At 31.0% G+C, this 25,880-nt stretch overlaps 1 protein-coding gene across 1 annotated transcript; it reads right to left on the reverse strand.

Annotated features, from left to right (window-relative positions):
• Positions 1-9,936: 9,936 nt before the first annotated feature.
• On the reverse strand, positions 9,937-11,082 carry LOC133309951 (zinc finger protein WIP6-like). Its single transcript, XM_061510814.1, has 3 exons — positions 10,720-11,082; positions 10,090-10,530; positions 9,937-10,008 (listed from the first exon to the last, which is right to left on the reverse strand). The coding sequence occupies exons 1-3, from the start codon at positions 11,080-11,082 to the stop codon at positions 9,937-9,939; spliced, it is 876 nt and encodes a 291-aa protein (XP_061366798.1).
• Positions 11,083-25,880: the final 14,798 nt, after the last annotated feature.

Here is a 25,880-nt window from a genome sequence, read left to right on the forward strand (position 1 = left end):
ATGGATGTAACCGAAGATTTCATGCTTAATTAAACGGAAATAAGCGTTATTAATAAGGGTTTTATGTTTGTCATTTTTTTTGATAACAATATGTTTGTCATTTAAATGACATAAGTTACGTTATTTTAAGAGAAAAATAAACACATGAAAATCATAGGAGAGAGAGAGAGTGGAGTTTTTTTTTAATTTAAATTTTAAATAAAAAAATTTATTTTGTGTCTATCTCTCTTCTAAAATGAGACATAATTTTATGTCATTTAAAATGACAAACACTTTTTCATATTAATAATAGTCGCATGGCAATCATGACTTTTGCCATAGCCGTAGGAAGGTTGCAACCTTAGCGGTAGCAATGAATGTTGGGGTTGAAATTTTGTCATTGCAAAAAAAGAAAGAAAGAAGACTGACAGTGTCAAGTGTCAACGAGTTATGTCAATGTATGAAGTTCAATATGTTATTACACATTTTTTTTTTTTTTTTTAACTTAAGCGCACATCCAACTGATATTTAAATTTATAGTTAATGAAGTGGACTAGGCGTATCTCTTAATTTGAAAGGAATAGCCATTAATTTGATGACATTCTCTAAAAATAATTACTTTTTTAGTACTTATTTATGATATAAGTATATACCAGTTTTTCATTCCAACAATCAAATTCAAACTGAAACGAAATGTTATTCTTCTTTCAAAATTTTCATTCATGTCCTCCTTCACGAACGAAATCTAATCTCAAGAACATTATACTGCAAGACAATTTTAGTCTAGGTCTTTGTCACCCTTTTTCTCATGCGATAAGTGGGAATTGAATCTTCACGTCCGAGTATTGGTACTAGGGTTACTTTTATTAACTACACGAGGTCCCATATTTAGGTATCTCTAAGCATTTATTCTTCCATTTAGTTTGCGTATAAGCGCCAAACACGACTTTTCATGTACTTGCCTTGCCCTACAGAACTGCAATATTTTTCATGTTGAACGTTTCAATCTTCAATGGCATGTCAGTTCCTAATGCATTTAGAGTTGCTAATTAAGCATGAATAAGTATTTAATGGGTTAATTCAAGAAATTCAGTGTCAATAAAAATTAATGGCACATTAAACATAATTCTCATGTTAAAGAAATTAGCGTGTTTTCAGGGTAAAGATTTGATATATGTCTTGCGCTTGATTAATTGTCATGGTAAAACTTTTTTTAAATTATTAGGATAGGGTTGATTTAATTTTGATTTTTAAGACTTTTAATATATATGTATTGAATTATTACTTTTCCTTTTAATGTATTTAACTACAATTGATATGTAAATAACTTATAAAATGGCATTTAATTAAGACCCCTATTATAAAGAAATTGAATATTTTCTTATTTTAAACCCTATAAAAAAAGAGAGTTTCTCTTTAATCAATTCTAATTTTTTGTTTTGCTAATTTTCTTTGTTGATCACTTATTTATATAATGTGTTAAGATTTTATTGAAATAATATAAGAAAAACTTTACACAATAAATGAATTAAATTTAAAGTCAATAGATTAAAAGCAACCTACTTCAATTCATACAATGTCCAATTGTTAATTCTCGTATATATTTGAAGTGATGCTGCAGCGAAATTAATAATATAATTTTATGGGTTGTTCAAAATACCTAGTTCATAGCCTATGTACGGAGTTTGAATCAATGTTATGAAAGTCTAACGTGTACTGGATCAATAGGTCACCAGATTATTAACCAGTTATTGGTTCAATCACTTGAATTAAATATAATAAATATAAAATTAGAAGAATTAAAGTTAATAAATAGAGTTGGTTTAGTGATATAAGTGTTGTTACTAATTATAAGTTATATTTCACATGGTCTATATTCAAATCCCATTGATGGTATTTTTCAAATATTTTGTCCAAATTAAACTTTGCAAAACCGATTTTTTTGAAAAAAAAAAAATTAGTGCCTGTTTAACACCGACTGAACTCGATTCAAGATCAATTCACCGGTTTTATACCAGATCAAATACTTAACCGGTCTAATACCTTAATTGATTGGGTCGATTTTTATAACATTGGCTTGGATAGTTGATTTGAGGAAAAACTCGTACATGCCTACATTTGGATTTTCGTTCATCCACTTCAAACTTGCATAAGTGGCAAACATGATTTTAATAAAAAGGAAAGAAAAGAAATGTAAGTTAAAAAAATTAACGTTTACATTTGGTTAGGAATTTTATACAAGTTTAATTTTTTCTTAAATTAATTTTTTTAAATGTAAATAATTTTACTTTAAACATATTTTTAACTGAAATTAAATTCACAAAATCAAAATATTCAAAAACAAGTTTCTCCAACACTCATCCAAATAGATACTAAGCAAGCTTAATAACTCATTACTCTGCTATTTAACTTTTTTTACGAGTACAAATAAGTAAAAAATAAAAGACCTTATTTATCTCCTTTTCCAATTTATTCTCTAATTACATTTTCCTATCAAGGATACACATTTCTATTCCATCGAAAGCTTTAATAAGTTTAACAATATATTTCAAAATATTTCACATTCAATTTATTTAAGTTTTATTTAAAACACTGTCAGAATTATGTTTGTCCATATTTATTTTAAAAATCAAATACTTGACTTTTATTTTTCTTCATTCATTTTTATTATTTTCTAAAACGAATTCTTTTAATTAACTTTCTCAATTTACGCCAGTGTTTGCACCATGCAATGCGGGGGCAGCTTATAAATCTCCCACCAATTCTATTCTATTGCTATTTCTATTGACACTTGATTTGAAATTTTTGAAAATGAAATGCTTTTGAATTGTCAACTTGGGACATTTCCAAATGAGTCAACATATTCGTCTTTATCTTTATAGTCTTGGCCCTTTGTCCTTAACAATATATTTAAGTTGAATAATTCACTCTAAACGACAGCGATTGATACTGGTGGACTGGTTGTGATGAATGATGATTAACAACATCAAGCATATCCCACACCGAAGCTTCTTTTAATAGTCATTACCCACTACTATCTTGTTTATACAAAATATTTTATAAAATGAATTTGGTCACGAATTTCAGAGCTAGACCACACTTACGGTGGATGACCACGATGGTGTAAAGTTAGAGAGGGATAATCATTTTTAGACGACATTTCAGATAACAAAATATCCATGAAACATCAATCCAAAAATAATATTCTCAAACAATTAAAAGAAAAAGATAACAAATTATTCCTATGCAAAAACTCATTTCGGAGATCATTTTTATTTGAAAACATGTTTGAAATATGAGTTTAATATCTCTCATGTTATATGAGATAAAATTATCTTCTGTACGACATAGAAGTATATGGAACTCATGTTTTTTTTATATATGTATAGAAAATAATTTATTTTTACAATATGAGTTTTTTTTATCTCCAATAAGAGTAGTTTTTTCTCCAATAAATTCATCGAAAACCGTGATTTTTTTTTTTTAAATAGCGAATCCTACCACATATATATCCACAACATGAAAGATCTTCTCTTATGTCACATGAAATTAGATGAACCCTTGAAATATTGTATCAAATGTTCCCTAAAAGCATTAAGTCTAGAATTTACAAAATGAAGGAATCAACATTAATTCAAGGCACATCGGAGTAGGCCCAAGAGAACACGTTTCATGACTAATTTTAGATATTTCTAGCATTGCTTTCGGTCTTTGACCAGAAACAGAAAGACATTAGCTTTGTTCTTTCAAATTAAAGCACGCACTTACAGCGAAAAATTCTAAAAAAAAAACAAAAAAACGATGACTTTTTGACCCTTGTAACCCTTTATTATTAATTAATTATCAATTTGACATTGATTATAAATTATTTCAAAAATTTAACCCCTTCAAAAAACATAACACCAATCTGTCCATGTTTGACCGTTGACCACCAAGCCTACCCGGGTACACCCCTCTCTACCCGGGTATTTTTTGAAAATTTTTGTGTGCCCGGGTAGAGAGGAGTGTACCCGGATATTGTTCTTCGCACCTACAAAATTGCTTGAATTATTTACCCGGGTAGACAAGGGTGTACCCGGGTAAATCTTCGACCACCCATTTGGCCAATAGTTTCCTGCTATTAAGCTCCTAAACTTATCTCCATCTACGGATGAAATTCCTGAGCTCGATATATATAAATATCTTAGTGACTTTTGTGTATATATCCATGGTGGAAAGTTGAGACCTGTTTTTGTATTTGACAAAAAAAGGCTATGGAGCTGAAAAGGAGGAATCCATTCAGGATTGAAATGGAATGCAGTCGTGGAATTGCTCGAGTCCAGATATTCTAAATTTGAGAGTTTGAAAAAAGATGTTTCAGATATTGCACCAGAGAAGGAATTAGAGCCAATTCTTAAGGAAACTAAGGATGAGAGATTTCAAGCGTTGAGGGAAGGGAACCAGAAAACAAGTTGTTGGATAGATCAAGGTGCTGCAGATGTTCTAATTGGCCAAACCAATTTGGAATTGATCCTGTGAGGTCGTTCAAAGATAGATCAAGGTTTTTTAAATGTCTTAGGCTTAATGAGCTGGAAGGTATTTCACCATGTAAATTACTGTCCTGAAGTTCAAGATAAGAGATGCCACTACTGAGATTAAACAACCAGTATGGTAATTCAGAGTTGAAATTGTTGTCAGAAAGATCAAGAGTTACAAGTGAAGTAAAATTCACATACTCAAGAGATGGGCTGATGTTGTTAAGTTTACAATCACTCAATCGTAACTCTAACAGTGAAGGAAGCATAGTCACCAAGGAAGAAATTGGAGAAAGCCAACGAAGATTTACCCGGGTACACCCATCTCTACCCGGGTAAATAATTCAAGCAATTTCTCAGGTGCGAAGAACAATACCCGGGTACACTCCTCCCTATCCGGGTAGACAAAAATTTTCAAAAAATACCCGGGTAGAGAGGGGTGTACCCGGGTAGGTTTGGTGGTCAACGGTCAAACAGGGACAGATTGGTGTTATGTTTTGAGGGGGTTAAAATTTTAAAATAGTTTATAATCAAGGTCAAATCAGTAATTAATTAATAATAAAAGGTTATAAGGGTTAAAAAGCCAAAAAACGATACCAGCAGGTTTTGGGCATGACCGGCCACAAAAAACTGCAGCAACACATTTTGGTCTTCTCAGCTTTTAATGAGCTCGGCTCTTTTTTCATTAATTTTCTCTTCCATTTTTCTAGTTGGATTTCCGAGAAATTTTATATTACATGTTAAATTTTCGTCTTACAATAAATCTCATCTCACCTATAACTCTTATTACTAAATAGAATTAAAACTAGGTTAATGTTTAATATCTTCAACACGTGTAAAAGCAAAATGTGATTCTCACATTCTTTTATTGTTAATTATTACTATTTGAGTATAATCTTATACTGAGATAACAACTAAACTCTATTTAATTTCAAACTTAACCTATGATTATTGTTTTCAACCCCGTTACTCTTTTTTTTTAACTCAGCTGAAATTTTTATTTTATTGGGTCGACTTTTTAAGCCCAAGGCAGTCTTAGGTTTTGTCTTTACATATATAGCCCATAATCCGATGCCCCAGAGAAAAGAAATATATGTTTTCACATTGCCCAAGAACCATACTCAAGCGGCCCAAGTTTATTTGAGAATTACTTGATTTTGAGTTCATATTATATCCAGGTTGCTTTGCCTCCATTTTAGCTTTCATTTGCACAAAAATAGAAGAAGAAAAGGTATATTTTATGGGATCTATTTATCTTATGTTATCTTATGCAGTAGAAACAAGATAGTGGGATTTACTATCTTTTTTTTTTTCTTTTTTAAAGTAATGAACCTCACTATCTTGTCTTTATTGCATAAGATAATTATTTTATGCAATATAAAATAATTATTTCCCATATTTTATTATTATATATTCATTTCTATGTCTTCTTATATGGGACGTAGTGTTATTTGAAGTGGCATCTCTAGTTTCAGTGTTAATTAATAAGAACTGGCTCCTAACACTTTATGATGTTTTGCATATCAATACAAATGGAAGAGATATTAGTTGAGCTATTCATCCCACTCGTCTATGTCTTGAAAATTATTCCCTTTTATTAATTTTAAGGAGCGAAAAAACTACTTGTCCATGGGATGTTATGCGTTCAACTATTAAAATTTCAGTTTTTTATTATTCAATGAAAATTGGTTCAGTTAGCAAAATTAAGCTTTGTAATCTCTCTCTAAGATTGTGTAAATATTTGTTGGTTGCATTTTGCATAGCATCATCCTGTGTATTCCAATTCTCACTTGTATGTTTTCAAAAAAAAAGAAAAATTCTCACTTGTATCAACGTTTAAAAATTCGGCCCGACCATCGACTCAGCTGAGGTCAAGAGTCACGGGTTTACCCGCTACTCGATGAGCCTCATAATGGTGCAGATCATAAGGATCCTTTCTTCGAGTTGACGCCCACGTGAATGCTTAAGATATTCTACGCAGTTGCTTCGGCGGTTATGGCCTTTCCCGGCCTTGGAGCACCTTTCTTCACTTTGTTCGTTGGACGAGCCTTCTTGGCTGGAGCGGAGAGTGCGACACCGACTCAGTTGGAGCGACTGGCTCTATCGGAGCGAGCATCGCTGAATTTTAAGCTAGGCACTACTTTTAAGTTAAAGTTAAAAAAGAAAGAGCTTAAAAAAAATCTAAAAGTTGTTTGGTGATTGCTTATTTTTTTTTGGGTTGAAAGCTATTTAAAAGCACACATTTCAAGGAGAGTCTCTCTTTATCTCTGTGGCTCTTTATTTCAAACAAACACACAATTCAATAGGAGTGTTCGCGGTCTAGATTGGATCGGTTTTGGAAGGAAAAATCATTCAATCCAATCTCTTCGGTTTGATCATATAATCATCCATTCGGTTTGAAATTTTTTTCAAATCCGATCCGATCCAATTCAATTTTTTTCGGTTTGGATTGGATCGGTTTTCGATTTTTTGAAAATCCTAAAATTTATTTCATGATTATTATACAAATAACATATTCTGTATATATTGACTTTGTAATTATTATTTTTTTGAAATACGAAAGCATTAGTAAACTATAAGAGTTTATTTTTGAGGGGCAATGAAATATGAAGTTCTACAAAAATAAAATTTTGTTGATGAGATGTGACTAGATTTTTTCTTGGGCTTAGTTGATGGGTTAATAAGTTTTGGGTTTAGAAATTTTTGGGCTATGATTGGGGAAAGACCTAAGTAGGTAGAAGGGAATTAATATATTGGATCGGTTTTCATCAACCTATCCAAAAAATCGATCAAATCCAATTAAAATTTGCGGATTTTTTTTCAATTTTTGATTTTTCGGTTTATTCGGTTATCAATATTTTGGTTCGGTCACCGCGGTTTGAATCGGTTTGGATCGGTTGATGAACACCCCTACAATTCAAGAAAAGACTAGCCTAAAAAGCTCGCAGGCTAGCCTTTTAATTTTTTTAATAATATAATATATTTATGATATATATTGTTCATTTACAGACATATTCTGAGGTCAAACACTAATTTTTAAAATAATAGTATTGATGTTATTTTAACAAATAATAAATATTTATTTAAAAACTAAAATAATATTAAATTAAATTAGTAAAGAAAATGCAAATTATATGTGTGTGTATATTATATATATATATATATATGAAATTTTCATGTGATCTTTATAAACATTATTTTATGTGTTGTTAATAAAAATATTATTTCATGTGATCTTTATGAATAATAAATTTTATATTTTATATTAGAATTTGGTTTGGGTCTATTAACTTTAGTTTGCAACTTGGTAGGCCTTACAGGCCGCGTTAAGCTTTTTAGTTTTTTATAATAGACCAGGTCAGACCTATAAATTAAGCCCTTAATAGGTTAATAGGTCAATATATGCTCTAAATATTTTAAATAGGCTTAGGCTATCAAAGTCAAAGCCTGATCTAACCTGACCCTTTTATACCCTACATACACCAAAGATTTTCTTGACTGGGGGACGGTATACCTATAAATACTCTAACACTTAAGCCAAGTCAGTATATGTAAGAGATAAGTGTATAAGGTAGAAGTATACCAATTGAAAATGATTTGAGGGAAAACCCTTAGGTATATGATGGATGGAGGGATAACGTTTCTAAACTAGGTAAGATGTGGATATGGAATTTATAATTCCCATGGATGTGCGTGAAACTAGGTGATGATATTATTATTATAGTGGGGAAATTGACATAAAATTTGTTTAAGTTCAAAGTAAAAAACTTCAAAAATTAATAATGATTTATTTAATAACTATTAAGCTAAATCACACATGGTTGAATCTGCAATGTTTGAGTATGAGCTTTGGCTTGTACACCGCTTGCGAGTTGTTTGGGGTAGTTTGAAGAGATTGGGGAGGTACCTGCAAGGAACACCGAGCTCTAGTCAGTAAATACTCAAGATATTTAAGTATTGATCGGAAGATTATTTTATGTGAACTTAATGGCTACATATGTATACAGTGGACGAACGTCCTGGTTATATCCTTCTATATAAAAGGCACGAGAATGCCTCCAGCAAAGAACAATGATCAGAAGGGCCATGCACATGCATTAAATATAAGTATAATGCTCGAATGGTTGCTTTGATCTTTATTATTATTAGAGTAAAACCCTTTTAGGTCGATAACAAAAAATACGGTTTCCATTTTCGTCTTTCACAAAAAAAAAAATACTCATATTAATCCATTTTTAAGGACTAAATTAGGCATTCGTTGAATTTCTGAGAGACCACATTTCCAAAGAACTAAAATTGTAAAGGGACCAAAAGTTGATTTTTTATTTGTAAGTGACGAAAGTGGAGACCGTAAATTTTGTCAGGGACTCTTATTATTATATTAGAGTAAATACAATTTCCGGTTCTCAACAAACTTCACGATGCCCGCTTTAGTCTCTAGCAAATAAAAAGATTATTCGTGGTCTCTAAGAATTTCAAAATGGATCGATTTTAATCCTTTTGAGGGACTAATATAAGTCTTTTTTGAATTTGTGAGGGACAACGATTTCAACTAAACGAGTCCATTTTGAACTTTTTAGAAACTACGAATAGCCTTTTTATTTGTTAGGGACTAAAGCGGTCATCGTGAAATTTGCTAAGGACCAAAAAAATATTTACTCATTATATTATTACGATGAATATCCTATTTGCATCAGGTTTCTCTTATTAATTACCCGATTTGAATTCTCTACTGTTGTTTCAAAATAGCATATAATTTCATCGAGAAATATAATCATTTTATTATAAAATTTGAAAAAAAAAATCAATTTATTTAGTCTCATTATTTTAAATTTCAAAGATTCGTACATGTTATTTTTTTAAAAAAATAAAATAAAGAAAAGTGATATCTTTATAATTATTAATAAAATTATAAAATAAATTCGGAAAACATTTTCACCCGTTAAACGGATTCTTGCATTTGTAAACTTCAGTTCTTGCAGTTATTATTGGAGTGCTCCTCCTCACAGTAAAAACTATCAACCACTTAGATTAATTCGTTGTTTATAAGTGAGCGTGGTAAAAATTACAAAAACTAAGCGTCTGAGAATGCATGTTTCGCAGTTTCTGTCTGTGGTTGGTCTAAAAAAGAAAAAGAAAGTCATTTTGGTGAAACCCCTAAAACAGCAACAACATATATCAATGGTTCATCGTAACTCACAGTGACACTAGCACTCCATCAAAGCGTTACAAGTGTGTACATATGACATAATTACTCTCTCTTTCTCTGCATAGTTAACAACAGTAGAATCTGTGACTACTCTTGTCTGCATGAATGTCTGCTCTATCATATGCAGTCACTGAATACTCTTCACTACCTTCCTTGCATTACTCTCTCTCTCTGAATATCACAGGACAAGTAGCCTCAAAAGAAAACGTCCTTTAATTTGATAAGACTCCTACTTCAAGCATTTAATGCAAGAACCTTAGCTTTCATTCCAATGTTTGTCTCCGTCTTCTCGCACTCCTTTTCACTCTCAATGGATTAATCCAAATCTTACTTAAAACAAAAAAACTAACGCACACCAACTTTGTATTAATTGGAAGTAACAGCAACCACTTCACTGTTACCATCTTCACCTTGTTGTTGTTCTTCATGATCATGATCACAACTCAACGACTCCAAGGTGTGTGTAGCGTGGCCATTCCCGAAAGCAAGAACATGATCTTTAAGAGATCTCTTATGCTTGAAATCAGAACCACAGATGCAGAACCAAAGCTTCCCACAATTCTTCTCGTGTGTCCTCCAATCTCCTCTCACCGCAAATGGCTTCCGACACTTGCTGCACTCGAATGGCTTCCCTCCATGCTTCCTCCTATAGTGTGTTTGGAGGGTCCTGAAATCCTTCAGTGGCCTTGACCTTGGATAATTTATGTTGTTCTTGCAACCCTCAGCACAGCAATAGCAGGGTAGCCTCAGCATTGAAGAAGCTGGTTTCGACCCTCTCAATGACTCAGATCCTTTCCTATACTGTGATCCATGTCCCCACATATGCATCTGCTATATATAACAACAAATTAGAGAAATTGTTCATGTGATATATATATAACTCATATTATTACATCACTAAACTAAGTGCAACAAAATGACACTACATCTTTGTGCTTAAACAAATTAATAGCATATGAATTCATAATATAGTTTACTAGCTACGTAGTAGTTCAGTTTGAGATGTTATTCACTAACCTGCATGTTGTTGAAACGGTTGAAAGTTTTGTTGCAGACAGTGCAAGAAAATTGGGTGGGTCCAATAAGGATTTGTGCAGGAGTAGGGATCCAATACTGACCCTGAATCGGAGGGGAAGAGGAATGGTCAGGTTTGGTAACGGTGGTGGTAGTTGGTGCAGTGTGGAGGGCAACTGTTACACCTGATCTCTGGTCATTATCAGAGGTAGGGTTTTTGTGGCTATGTATAATAGTAGGAGAGTGGTTTGGGGTAGAGATTTTGGATTTGTGCTGGCCAGGAAGGCCAAGGGAGAGTGATATTGACTCTTCATCAATGTCAGCTTCTAAGCAAGAGGATATGCAAGAGAAAGAGTGAGTTTGCATGGTGATGTTGTTGATGGGATCGATGAAGAAGAAGATAATATACGATGAAAGAGTAGTAGCTAAGATAAAGAGTGAGATCGAGGGAATAGTGAAGGAGAGGGCAATCATAAGAGCCGGAGGAGAAATGTAATAAATAAAGGATCAGATACTCTCACGCTCATATTATGTTGAGATGGTCTTAATATTTATATGAATATTAGCGGTAATTTTTATTTTTTTTATTTTAATATTTTGTCTTATCATTAATTATTGATTTGGGAGTAGATATTCTCATATATTATTTAATATGATCATCTTTGAGTAATATGAGAGAATCCATATTTTCATTCATTTATATTTAAATGAAAGATGAGTTCAAATCAAATGAAATAATTTATTGCAAGTATATATACACATAGAGAAAAAAGTGTTTGTCATTTTAAATGACATAAAATTATGTTATATATATATTTTGTATGGGGCTGTGTGTTTTTTCTTATCGTATTTGCAATAGGTAAAATGATTGTTTTTTAAATTGGTTTTGTTCACAAAATAGAGAGATAAAGAAGGTAATATGTGTCTACAAAAAAGAAGAAGTAATATGTATGAGGAGGCATGTGTCATGTGTGTGAGCGCACGTGGAATGAAGGAAATTATAAGGATTATATGGAGGAGACAGAGGAGCATGCAAAGCATAGACTAGGGCAGAAATACAATAATAGTAGGTAGAAGTTCCCGTAAATTTTTGTGTTTATCTCTCTTTTTATATGCATTAAATAAGTAAGATTCCATTTTCATTAATAAAAAAGAGATAGATATAAAAATTTCACTTAATTAGACCGTGTGAAATTTTAACATAAGAAGATTTATTCTCATTCAAGTAGGTAAATGCGTCAGGTTAGGTCAGACTTTGGCCTTCATGGCCTAAGCTTACGTAAAAATATGTTAAGCTTATCTGGCCTATTAGTCTATTAGAGGCTCAATTTATAGCTCAGGCATACTGTTAAAAAATAAAAAGCCTAACATGGCCTGTAAGTTTCCTAGGCCTACCAATTATGACATATTTATAAGAACAACATGAAATCAATAAACCCATATGAAACCAATAAATTAGGGTGAGAACATGGCCTAAAATTCTCTTCTTTCTAACTAGAATTTTTGACAAATGAGTTGGTGCTTCAGGGAAGGAATTAGGGTGAGAACTAAGAAGCGATGCAAAAAAGAAAGAATTAGGGTTGGGCGTTAGGACTTAGGATAAACGAATAATTGTTAAGATAAATACATTATTTTATTGAAAAAATTTAATAGGCCAGACTTTTCATAGTTGGCCTATAGCCTACTAAATAGTTTTTTTACAAGTAAGCCTATTCTAATTTTTAAAAATGCCAAGCTAGATCAAACTAAAAATAAGTCAGGCTGTAGGTCAGGTCTGATCCATTTACACCCCCTACTTTCAGGTATGTTCTTATGTAAGTTAATTTTCTTACACGCAGTGGCGGAGCCACTTTGAAACCAACAAATGTCTTGGCACTTGCTATTTTCAAAAATGGTTAATTTCCTATTTATAAAAAGGTTTTATAAGAGTTATGTTGTAGGAAAAGTGATTGTGTTATGTTATAGAGATTCGTTTTGCGTGCTGAAATTTTTATTTTTATTTTTTGCTGCGGGCTCCACAAAATGTTGTGTGTGTATGAAATTTTTTGTGGTCATGTTAAATGATAGATGATAAACTCTTTATAAAAATATAGAAATAACATAGAACTATAGAAATAACAACTTCCTCCATAGCAAGCTTATTTTCAGAAATTGATGTTTGGCACTGGCTACAAAATTTGTTTGGTTCTGACACGGTAACATTTAGCATTTATCACGGCAGTTATTTTTAACCTTAATTAGTGTATTGATATTAAAAGACAGTAAAAGTTCACACAAATAAATAATGTGAACACTCCATAATAATAATAATAAGAGTCAATTATGTACTACCCATAGTACATAATTATTATTTTATATTTTTTGTAAAAATTTATAACTATGGACTACTTGTAATATTTTTTTTTGCACGAATTCATGAGAATTTTTTTTTTGCCTAATAATAATGTGACACACGCAACAGTTGCCATAAGAGTGTCTAGTCTCCTAGACAAGCAGTGGCACTCTCTCCTCTCTTCTCTCTAAATCTCCCTGTCTCACGGTTCTCTCTAAGCTAAAACATAATTGCTTGACTTAGAGCTCCTTAATCTCATCTTCGCTTTTGTTTACTCTGTGTGTGTGACAACTCAATTGTTTTTGGGTGAATATATGATCCAGTGTTATTGATGGAATATTTAAGGTTAATGGTGGTATACTTTTTTATCATTAGTAAGAGATTATTTATCTTATGAGATTATATAACATAATTGCTCGATTAAAGGTGGAAAATTATATTCCCAAGTAGGATTGGTATGATATAACTTTTGGATTAATGATTAGAATTGAAGATGTAATTAACTTATGTCAGTGTAAAAATAAAAAAATTTACTCTCATTCTTAATCATTAATTCATTTGTATCCAAGGGCTCCTGTAATTAATAAATTCAAGTTATTAGATAATAGATATAAGTGAGATCAACATTAAAATTTAAAGTATAATTAATACTGGGGTAAAATAATAATTCCCATTATAATTGACACATATGACACAATTGCTGAGATAATGGTAGAAGAATATATCACCTATTAATTGATAATATTGTATTGGTTTCATTCTTGTGTATAAATGGGACGGTGGAGAAAAACAGTTTGGGGTGTTGGAGACTGGAGAAAAATGGGAAGTTGAACGTAAGTGGCAGGCGCCTACACAGAATGTACTTCGCAAGTTGATGCAGAGACAAGCAATATTGTTGGTTTTCTGGTATCAAACGATAATAAGGAAAAGGTGTCAACAAATGAGAGGATTGTTCTAAATCCTCTATGGCATTGATTACATAGTTAAGGAGCTTAAACCTACACATGCATAGGTTGATTTTAGTAATTAAGATGAAGGAAACATCATATATTTGATTGAGTTATGTGTAGTTGGCATTATTTACTAATAAATTTTTCATTTATGATGGACCTCACATGATTCTGAGATTCGTTAGATGGGACCGAGACTTTGTGAATTGTGATAGTGTTATCTTATTCGTGATGCATGATGGAGCAATTAAAAAAGGTTTTTATAATAGAGCATCTTTCGCCGTTATTGAGAGATTATTTTATCCATTGAGATTGATCCAACATAATTATTGAATTAATAGTATAAAATAGTATAAGATTATATTCCTTATTAAAAAGTGATATAACATAATTACTAGATTAACGGTGAAAGATTACATTCCATATTAAGATTGATATGTCGTGATTGTTGAATTAATTGTAAAGAAAAATATTTCATGTTAATTAATAAGAGATAGTGAATAACAGTTATAAAAATGTAGTCTGTACATGAAATTATCAAAACTTTCATATAGTGAATTTTGATATTTTCCGTGAATGTAACTCATTTTTGAGTAAAGTACATAAATTATGTGCTTGTGATGATGGTGCTCATCTATTATGTTTAGTATTTCCGCAATATTTTCAATAGAAAAAAATAATCTCTGCGAGTAAAATAAATTGTGATATTAACTTTTAATATTGGAGTAAAAAAATTTACTCCGAACAGTACACACACCCGAAAAATGAGAGTGAGTGAAATGGCACAGTCTCTTTCCATTTTCAGAGACAAAATTATAAGTGCACTGAGTGATAATATGAACAGAGTAAGTAGACAGAGAGAACTGTACAAGGGGTGGCTTGTGTCCAACTCTCTCACTTAGTTATTACCAAAGGGATCGTGATAGTGACAGTATGGTAGTGATGGAGAAGTAAGTACATGTAATGAAACTCAAGTGTAATTCAACTTTAACTATTCCTATTCTTACACAGAAAGGAATCTCCTATGTATATATGTTCTGTGCATACACCAATACCTAATTTAAAAAAATAAAAATCCATGTACACTAGAATTTTCATACCGAGTTTATATTGATTAACATCATACAAATTTTGAATTAACAAGGTGGCGTTAAATATGTTAATGATCAACTACAATATGATTAAGGTGTATACATAGCAATGTAGATATATATAAGCATCATACTTAAAGAGACAAAGCCACACATAATGCGAATTTTTTTAATTTACAAGGTTTAAATCTAAAATTTTATTTAAAAAAAAAAACCCTTATAACAAGCAATCTTCCTGCTGTCATGGTATATAAATGGCTAAATTCTCAAAGTCGGGCAAAAAGTCAGAGAAATATGGGACGAATCTTGTGTTGCCAACTCAACTCATAAATTGAATTAAGAACCACATGAACAGTGTAGCACTTTTCACCTTGGAGAAAAAAGAAAGGGGACAGCATTGGCTGAAGTAAAGGGCTAGTAGGCCATGTTTTTGATTGGACATAGCCCTAAAACTTGATGTCTTTGATTGACTGTTCCAACCATCCCATCAATGTAGTGGCTAAATGTCAGGTAGAAGTTCCAATTTAAGTTAATCTAAGCTAGAGTGTATTTTCCATATAATGAAAGGAGGTACTCCCTGTTAAAAAAGAAAAAGAAAATATAGAAATAAATAATTATAAAGATAAAAATAATATAAATGTATTATTTTTTTATATTTGGTAAAAAAATATACTGAATGATTAATACAAAAATAGTACTAAAAATGTTTTCCTAAGCTAGTTTCACTGTATACCTACTGTCTAGAGCTTCCTTGAAGGCTCTAGGTTATTGTCCTCCTCTCTCCCACACTTTATAGTTTCTACTTGCATAATGAGAATCAGATGAAACTGGACATGGATAACAAAGTTTACCAATACAAAACGCTGAACACCTGACTATCAATAATACATGGATAAATTAATAGCCAAGCATTTTGCATACATGATTCGTCAATTTTGTTTCTTTACATGTAACTGATTTAATGTGTCTGCAAAATTTTCAATCACAACTGGCCCAGTTGGGTACAATATCAATTTAGGTTAACAATTTTAATTTTTTTTTTTTGTGTGTGGGAAAAAATGAATGCTTCCTTAACATGACATAAAAAAAAATTACAATTATATAATATATTCAGAATTTCTATGCTGATACAATTAAAGTGACATTGCTAATTACTCGGATATCTTGAACCCATTTAACTTAAGCTAAAATGCCTTAAAGCCAATGGTGAAGTTGAAATTGGAGAAGGGAAAGGGAAGAGATAATGCATAGAGGCTTTGGATTCGATGTAACACATGGATTGAATGACATGGGCCAAACAAGTACAGAGAGGAGTACTGTAGCTCGTGCCATGAGTTTGCTTTGTGAATTCGGTATAAGTGAGACTTGAATGTGGGAAAGACAAAGATAAGTTTACCATATATTTTTTTTTTGTACGAGAAAGGAAATTAACTTGGACAAAGACAACAGTGTTATCTGAGACTTTCATAGCGGCGATCATCATTGATATGTCACTGCCTCACTTCACAACTTCACGTTGCCCTCTGCAGCCATTGTTCAGTCAGTGTTCTTATATTTTCTCTCTCTCTCAACTTACAATCTTTTGGTCAAGTTTGATATTTGACTCCAATTTAGTATGTGACAGTTTCTGGTCCCCAATTTTATTTATTTGTTTTTGTTTTTTTCTTCACACTTATGTTATTTGCATCCATCGGTACTAAAGATGTGGGGTTTTCTCTCAAACTTATTATATGCATTTTTTAAGATAAAGTTAAGGGTTCAAGCTTTATTTTTATTTTTTTTCTCTTCGTATGGTTTCACAGCTCCTGCATACTTTATATGAATATAACATGAGAAACATCAAACTCAAAGTTTAATTGCACCGAAGTACAGGAAAAAAATGACGATTAATTGTAAGGATGTTATAGAGAAATAAGAGATGAAAAGAATATTAAAATAAATATATGCATTGAATTAATACAAAAATGTATAATATATAGAAATCCTAATGGGCTTGACCCAGACCTAACCCAAATCATAATGAAATAAAGAAACAAATGTTTACAAATAACATTGGTAATATTTCCAACACTTCTCTTTAAGTTGGAGCATAAGCATCAAGCTTGTTACATATATATTCTATTAAGAGAGTTACGCTCATTTTTTGATAATTGCATGATAAATTTATTTTTTAATATGTGATACTTTTATTTTGTTGTTTTAACTTTTTAAGTAAACATTCATTTGATCATGCAATACATATTTGGTATGAACCCTCCCCAGGTGTGAGAGATAATCACAATAACATTGGAGTTATTACAAATCATTGCAACTAAATTTATCCTTAAAATTTATTTGTTTTAATTTAATTAGTTACAAATAGACATCTGGGATGCACTGATGCACATCAATATTTTTTCCTTAATAAAGTTAACACCGTCAATGAAAGAATAAATATTGAAACGATTTAGTAACATTAGGCGGAAAATTAAAATATAAAAGACTTGAGACTAAATTAAAAATTCAATAAAATTTTAGGGACGGAGTTAGTTTTGAATTTAGTTACAGCAATCCGTTAGGTATTCGGCCTTCCGAATTGGGCTATATTCTATTCAGCCCGTGACAATTGTATGTCTCATATTTGTATTTTTATTTGTTTTTTAGTACAATCTAATATTTGTATCTTACAGTTCTTTACTTCTAAAATATGTGGGCTCTAATAAAGCCCAGTTCATATTTTTTTAGCGATTCGTCCTGACAATCGTAAAACAAAGGTTAAAAATTTAAAATGCAATGATAAAGCGTTTCAACTTTACAATTTTATTTTGGGGTTTGAAATAAGTGTTTGATTCCTTGTAAATTTCAATATAGTAAACTTCTTCTCAACTTGATTAAATTTTACATATTGTTTTCACCATCGGTAGATGATCGTATTGATAATTATTACGAAACAAAAGAAACAAAAAGAGTGTGGATAAGTAGAAACCATTGCAAAATGGGTATAGAATCTTGCAATGGCAGTGTTGCTGACAATTATGGGTTGTTATTCTAAACCAAACAGTCAAATTGGAAGGCAAGTTAAATGTAGTGGGTATCAGTCGAGATGGGGCAAAGGGCAATGTAAGACCACCGTTTTGAGCCCATAAAAACACACAAGTTGGCCTGACCCAAGCTATTTGACACTGCCGATAGACCCATTACAAATATATTTAATCAGAAATATATTTTGGATTGATTTTAACCTAGAAGTCTAAGTTGTAGGGGAGAGGAGAAAACCACAATCCTATGACAAAGATAATCTTGATTAACCAATCCATAAAAATAAGGGTTCTTCACTTCTCCTTTCTCTTATCGTTGCAGACTGCAGTTGAAAAATCTTGCAGCAACACTTATTTACACTAGGATTCGCCGGTGGATCCTAGTGTAAATAGCATCAGGAGAAATATTAAAGCCTAAAAATAATAACTATCATTTTTAAATTAATTATTTGGCATGATTAGATATCACCGTCCAATTACAAAGACACGTGAGCACTCATAACTCGTCCACGACAAACTTTTCAGAATCTTTTTTTTTTTCAATTTTTATTCTCGGAAACAGAAATGGACAGAAAAAATATTTGACAAATTCATTTTTTTTTGTTCCCGAGAATGAATCGGTTCAATTTATGGGCTGAGAAATAGAAAAAGGCATAAAAAAAATTCTGTTTTTTTGTTCCCGGACACAAAATGAGAAACACTTGTCTCTTTGAATCACTTTCCACCGCTACCATCGTCACCACCACCACCACCACCACCATCCTTACATAACCACCACCACCATCGTCGCCGTCGTCACCACCACCACCTCCACGTTAATGCCACCACTGTCACCAACCAACACCATCGATGCAACCACTGCTGTCATCACCACCACTACTATCACCACGCCACCGCCATAACAGCCTCCACATCACTGCCACCATCACCATCATCATCACCACTGTCACCAATCACCACCACCATCGTCACATTAACTACCATCACCAATCACCACAACCATCGTCATAGTCACTGCCGTCACCACCACAATTACCACCACAACCGTCGCCACTACCATGCCACAACCACCACCACCACACCATATAAAAAGAAAAGTGATGATCCAAAAAAAAATTATACTTAATAAGAATGATTTTATTCTATTATTTGTTGTGTTATCAAATGCAATTCTCATTCTCGGAATAAAAATAGAACATGTTATCAAATACTTTTTTTTTTCTCAGAAAGTGTTGCAAAGCATAGAACAAAAAAGAATTGTTTCTTTGAATACAAGTTTGGATATTTTTAGAGAAAAATCATTTTCCATATCACTCACACTGTAATTTTGATTATAAAATAAGTTCATACAGATACACCTTAAATATGTGGATTATTACGGTAAGATAATATTATCACATATACGAGAGATGTAAACTTTTATACAAGACTTGCACATATAATCAACGTGCATATCAGCATCAATCGTTCCAAGATGACATACGAGCACAAAATATTTTTTTAAGAAATAATTCTCTCTAAAATTTTAAGTAGGGGCTCATAAATAATTGTGTATCTCTAAATTGTTGGGTTTTTTTTTCAAGTAAGAGCCATTTAGGCTTAAACCATAAATAATGAATAGATCTACTAAGTTCTCTTGATCTGATTTTTTTTTTTTTTTTTTGAAAAAAGAAAAATGGTGGGTAGTAAAATTGAACTTCATGTCATCTTCCCTAAAAGCTTCAAGTATTATTTCAAGATTTGAGATTTGTTTTGTAAATCTAACAATATTGATATTGCATATTATCACACATTATAAGAATTAAAAAAAAAAACTCGTATATGTTAAGTACCAACATCTTGTGCATGACTTGTGACTAATGCACAATACGTGATTCAGGCTTTTTGACTTATGTAAAGCAAAATGTATAACTATTCATCGATTTAATTTTTTGGCAAACAATTTATCAATCTAAAGTGAAAAGATGTGCATTATGGCTGTGAGAGTTCAAGTCGCGCCAGAATGCGTATATGAGAATTCAAGTGGCTCCTGCCACGTGTATAGCTTTGTAAGATGTGTATCTTACATGTGCATTCAAGTTGCGCACTTCCTCACAAAACATGGAATGAGTACACTGACTTTTTGAACAAATCGCACATAAGATGATACGTGGCTTGAACATGCAATGCTAGGATTTGTGTCTTTCCACATTCAATAGATAAATCGTTTTTCAAAAGAATTAAACTGGTAAACAGTTACATAACTCCACTTAAATGAATAAAAAACCCGTGATTGAAGTAGTACCAATTTTATGACCAATGTGCCCACTCAATATATTAAGCAATATATATGTTTGGATAACGGTTCTATCGTCTACCTTAATCACAACCCAAGCCTCCAAGAGGTTCCTGCTAGGACAAAATACAAAGGCAGAATTCATTGAGTTAGGGTCAACAAAAATTTAGGTGGAGCTTAACATTAAATTTTATCCAAAATTTTAGCCATATTAAAAATGTGACTAATTTTTGAATTTTAGACCTATCCAACGCCCACTCTGCTCTTAAATGGCTTCGCCATTGCACAAAAGCCTAGTATTGCAACAGAATAGCTTAGGGTCATTGTCCAACAATATGTCAAAATGTGATCAAGATTAGGTTCGTACTTAGAAGGCATCATACTAGTGCTACGGCAATATGTAGCAATGAATGATGCAAATATGCAATATCCACTTGAAATATTAACACAAAACTGAAGCGCCTATTGAAATAGAAAACCAAAACATATTGGACGGATACCTATATATAGAGTTTAGTGTAACGTGAACTACAACCACTTACGGAAACAATAATATCTCGAGATAATAGGATTATTGGCCCATCACCTCAATGTTGTAGCAACATAAAAACACCAAGCTTCCACTAACCCAACATTTCATAATTAAAGCCTTAGTGGGTCAAAACCTTTAGTGGATATTAGCACCGAATACGTTTAAGATTCGTCCAATCTCTCTCAAACAACATACAAAATACTATTGACTTAACATCCCAATATGTCATATGTGGTCGTACAAAATCATAACAAATGAAGTCCTATAAAAATCTTAAGTCGTGGGAAATCAGAAGTTCTTCACTATATAATTTGGATTTGTTACAAAACTTGAGGATGAATTAGGAATTTGCGAAGGTAAGATTACAAAGTAAAATAGTCTCCGAATCAAGATGGTATTAATTTAAGGCTTCAACAGTTTTGGAAATCATTCAAGAGTAAATTTCTTATACACTTGAAATAATTAAGCACAATCACAAATGTGAATATCCATTTGACACAAGCTAAATAAACAGCTTCCTTGTTCAATCTATTTTTATTTTATTTTTTTTCATTATACCCTCTCACTCGGTATCTGAGAGTAAAGATAAATTACGCTAGTTTATAGTTTATATTGTTCAAAATCTACATCTTAAAGTTTGTTTTTGTTTTTGTTTTTGTTTTTGTTTCTTTATATACCAATGCATAATAGACATAACTCTAAAAGAAGATCAGTTCCAGATATTTGGAGCACTTTAAACAGTGGCATTTATTATCAATTATAGTTATGCTATGGATTCATATTATCTGTCTTTATTTTTGTTCCTGGAGATCGCAAAAATTTGCAAATAAACCCTCCAACATTTATCCAGTAATTGAGAGAAGTTAATGATTTTTTTTATTTTTATTTTTATATACAAGAAGTTAATGATTTTAACACCTGAAAGCAAAGCAAAGATTCGAAACTCGGTAAAGTTGGGTAGAGGGAAGGGCATAAGTGGTGGACCCCACGTGGAGTCCATGATTCATTAATGTCAAGTAAGGGTTTTAATTAGTTAGTGGGTGAGTGTAGAGATCTTACCAGAATGCATAACTAGCTAAGAAATTGACCCACTTCAGTAAAGAAAGTGGGACATTTCCTACCTTCCTCAAGTTAAAACAAATCCATCATAATTCCCTAAGCCTATGAATAGGCCTTAGATGGAAACATGTTGCTTATTGGAACATTTTGCATCATTCTATAAGCAATAGGAGCATCTTCTGCGTTTAGCCATTTTCTCTTCTTTATCCTAACAAGCTCATTTTTAGCTCTTCAAATTCATTCTGTTTTTCATGGTTTACCTCATGGTACTTGGAAAGTCTGACCCACAAAACATATACAATTATGAATTTAATTTTCTTCTATCACATAAAATTATCATTTTGTCATCTCAAAACAATATCATTTTTGGTTAAGATAAAAAATTGTCATAATAACGATTAATATAAAATTAAAATAAAATAAAATTATAATATATTTTCTCCAACTGAAAATAATATTATTTTGTGATGAGAAGTGATAATTATCTCGTGTGACATAAAAAATTATATTGTACTCTCGAATCTAACTCCGAATTCTTTTCCTTTTGAAATATGCATTTTTTAATGTTTGTATTGTGAATTACAGTAAATAATATATATTAAAAATTTTATTTTGCAATCTCATATTTATACGAGATGTAGTAAGAATATATATATATATATATATATATATAAAAGATGTAGTAAGATTTAGATAGTCTAAAATCAAAGATATATTTTAGAGGATAAAAATTGAATTTTATAATAATTAACAAAAACAATTTTGTGGTTTATAATTTTATAAAGGGAATATGTTTATCATGTAACATGAGACAATTTTGTCTCATGCCGCACAATAAAAAATGGATGAGATCTACTAAGGAGAACAGAGAAAGAAAATTAGTGGGTTTCATCCACTTTTGTATGTATGAAAAACATATTTCCCATTTTATAAAGGAGAATATATTTCTCGTGTTGTATGAAATAATTTTGTCTCATGCACACATAAAAAAAGTTGATGAAACCCATTTTTTCCTTTCTCTCTTCTTCTTAGTGGGTTTTTTAGTGTGCATACGCAAAAAATTGCCTTATGCAATATGAAAAATGTATTTCCCTTCAACAAAATACAAGTAACTATATACTAAGCCCTGAATACATTACTTACCTCCGTACTTAAGAGAATACATGAGAAATCTCCTATCTCTGTACTCGAGAGTATGCTTGACAATTAGGGTCAATATGATATAACATGACACGATTTTGAAATCGAATAAAAACTTTCAACACGAACACGACTCGCTTATTTTGAGGTTGACACGTCACATACGACACAATACAAATAACCTGTCAATCTCAAATTATGTTATTTATTATGCAGGTTGACACGATAGGGTAAGACACAAATAATCTGTTTATGGCACAACGCAAATAACTTGTAAGAAGATTAACGCTGGTCAATTACAGATTCGTGAGTTGACACACGGCATGACACGAATTTTTTCGAATCAATTTTTTGTCGATATGAATTTAAAAATAAATCGACCCAAATACAAAATTTTCATATCATATTAGCGAGTTGTGTTAAAAATTGACACCTCTACTTTAAAGTGTTAAGTAAAATTTATACATCAAAATTTCTTGTATCATTCTGTATAAGTTTTTTTTTTCATTAAAAATCATGGATAATAACTAATTTTTTAAATTAGCGTTTGATACACTGGCACTTTTTTAAGCAAGAATGACAATTAGGTCCGAGTTTATAATTTCATGTAAATTATCCATTGATTCACTTCTAATGACTTAAAGAAGTTTCATTTGTATTTAATATAATGCAAGGTCATTTTTTTAGTTTAAAAAAGTATACTTACTTATTTTATAAATATCTTTACATCATTTCTCGTACAAAATAATGAAGAAAGAGAGATAAATATAATTTTAAAAAATTCATATAACAATAATAAACGCTAACCATAGGTGAAGTCGTTTCGAGTTCACCTTAACCATAGGTGAGCAGCTTGTATTTTTAATCGAATGTTTCGAGTTCAATTTTTTTTTAATAAGAATAAAAAAATCATTTTGAGAAAATCATTTTCTATATATATTCCGACAATACTTAAAATAGACTAATAAAAAAGATAAATCGGTTAAAGAGACTAAAAAAGATGACGTAGTTTCAATTATTCTAAAAAAAAATTATATAGAAAAACATAACAGGGTGAAGATTAAAAGTGACGCACTGAGGGTGCGCGAGTGGGAAGAGTGATAATTACTAGAACCATGAATATTGAGAAAAGTGAATGCAATGAAATGACCAATCAACCCCTTAACCTTTTCTCCACTCCAAATTAACCTTTTCTCCACTACAAATTAATTTCATAGTTTGTGAGAATATTGAAAAAAATCTATTCACCTCAAAGAGATAATAGGATATATTTAAAAAGAAAAAAGAAATGACCAATGAGGTTGGCCATTAGAGGACATGAAAGGCCAAGCTTAGGACATGTCCTACACCTACTAATATTACGGGCATAAGATAAGCGTGCAAGCTGTCATTCGTTTCCCTCTGGAACCCACCAGGTATATTCCATGCTTATGTGAGTTATGTCACCCATAAATCTTTATATCATATATCATGTATATTATTTTCCAAATCAATAATTCATGACAATAAAAATTACTACAATAGAATTCCCCACCATTTATTTGATTATTACTACAATATTTTTAACAATAATAAATAGAAATTTTATTTGATTGATTTATTAAAAAATACATAAATGCGTTGGACTTCAATTAAAAAAACTTGCTACAATTAATCTCAATAGAAAATTACTAACTAAAGTCCCTTGGAGCCGAAAATAGAGAGAAATATTATATAAATAATTATTTAAAGATAATAATGAGATAGAGAATACATAAATTTTCAAATTACGTCTGAATTTGCGTATTTTAGGCTTAATTAAGCTTTAGTCTTTTTATTTTTTAAAGCTTATTTTAGTGTATAAATAAGTCTATTAATTACATTAATGTTATCTTTATAAATTACATTTATTTAAAATATCTTATCAAGTAATTGAATACGTATAGGTTAAAAGTATTTAATATATTCAATTAAAGGGAAAAGTGTTTGTCATTTTAAATGACATAAAGTTATGTCATTTTAAGAGAGAGACAGACACAGAAAAAAAATTATTTGAATTTTAAATTAAAAAAAATCACTCATTTTCTCTCTTATGATTTTCGTTTTTCTGTGTCTGTCTCTCTCCCAAAATGACAAACATCAAACCCTCAATTAAATGCACTCAATCAATTAAAAAATAAATTAATAAATTTGTTGTTGAGTTTTCAATATCAAATATTTTTATTTTCAATGAAATAATTTTTTTTGTCATTTGACGTATATTCTAAAAAAAATATACTAACAAAATCATTTTGTAATTTAATGTCATGATACATTGAAATCTCTCTTATCTAAGACACCTTCTTTCGCAATTATTTGACACAATCTATAACTAAGTAATTTAATTAAAATAAGTTATAAACATAAAAATCAATTACAATCAATAAAGTAATTATTTCAATAATCAAATATAAAGGAAGCATTCATATATATCAACATCAACATCAACGATTCAACAACACTTTTATTTCAAGCTAATTGGGGTCGGTAGTACTATAGTAGATGAACCCAAATAAAAAATATAAAAAATTGAAGAAAAAAAGAGATATATATATATATATATATATATATATATATAACACAAAATTAAAATAAGTAATAAACAATTAAAAGAAAAAACAGAATAAAACAAAGTAAAACTAGTGACATTATAGAAAAAAAAAAAAAGAGAGAAAGACAATAAATAAAAAAATTAAGAAAATAGAGAGAGAGAAAAGATAAATAGAAGAAAAAGAAAAACGAAGGAGATA

The sequence above is a fragment of the Gastrolobium bilobum genome, unplaced genomic scaffold (genome assembly GCF_033153095.1).
Source record: "Gastrolobium bilobum isolate Gb01-03AN ecotype WA unplaced genomic scaffold, APGP_CSIRO_Gbil_v1 utg121768, whole genome shotgun sequence".
Classification (NCBI taxonomy): Eukaryota; Viridiplantae; Streptophyta; class Magnoliopsida; order Fabales; family Fabaceae; genus Gastrolobium; species Gastrolobium bilobum.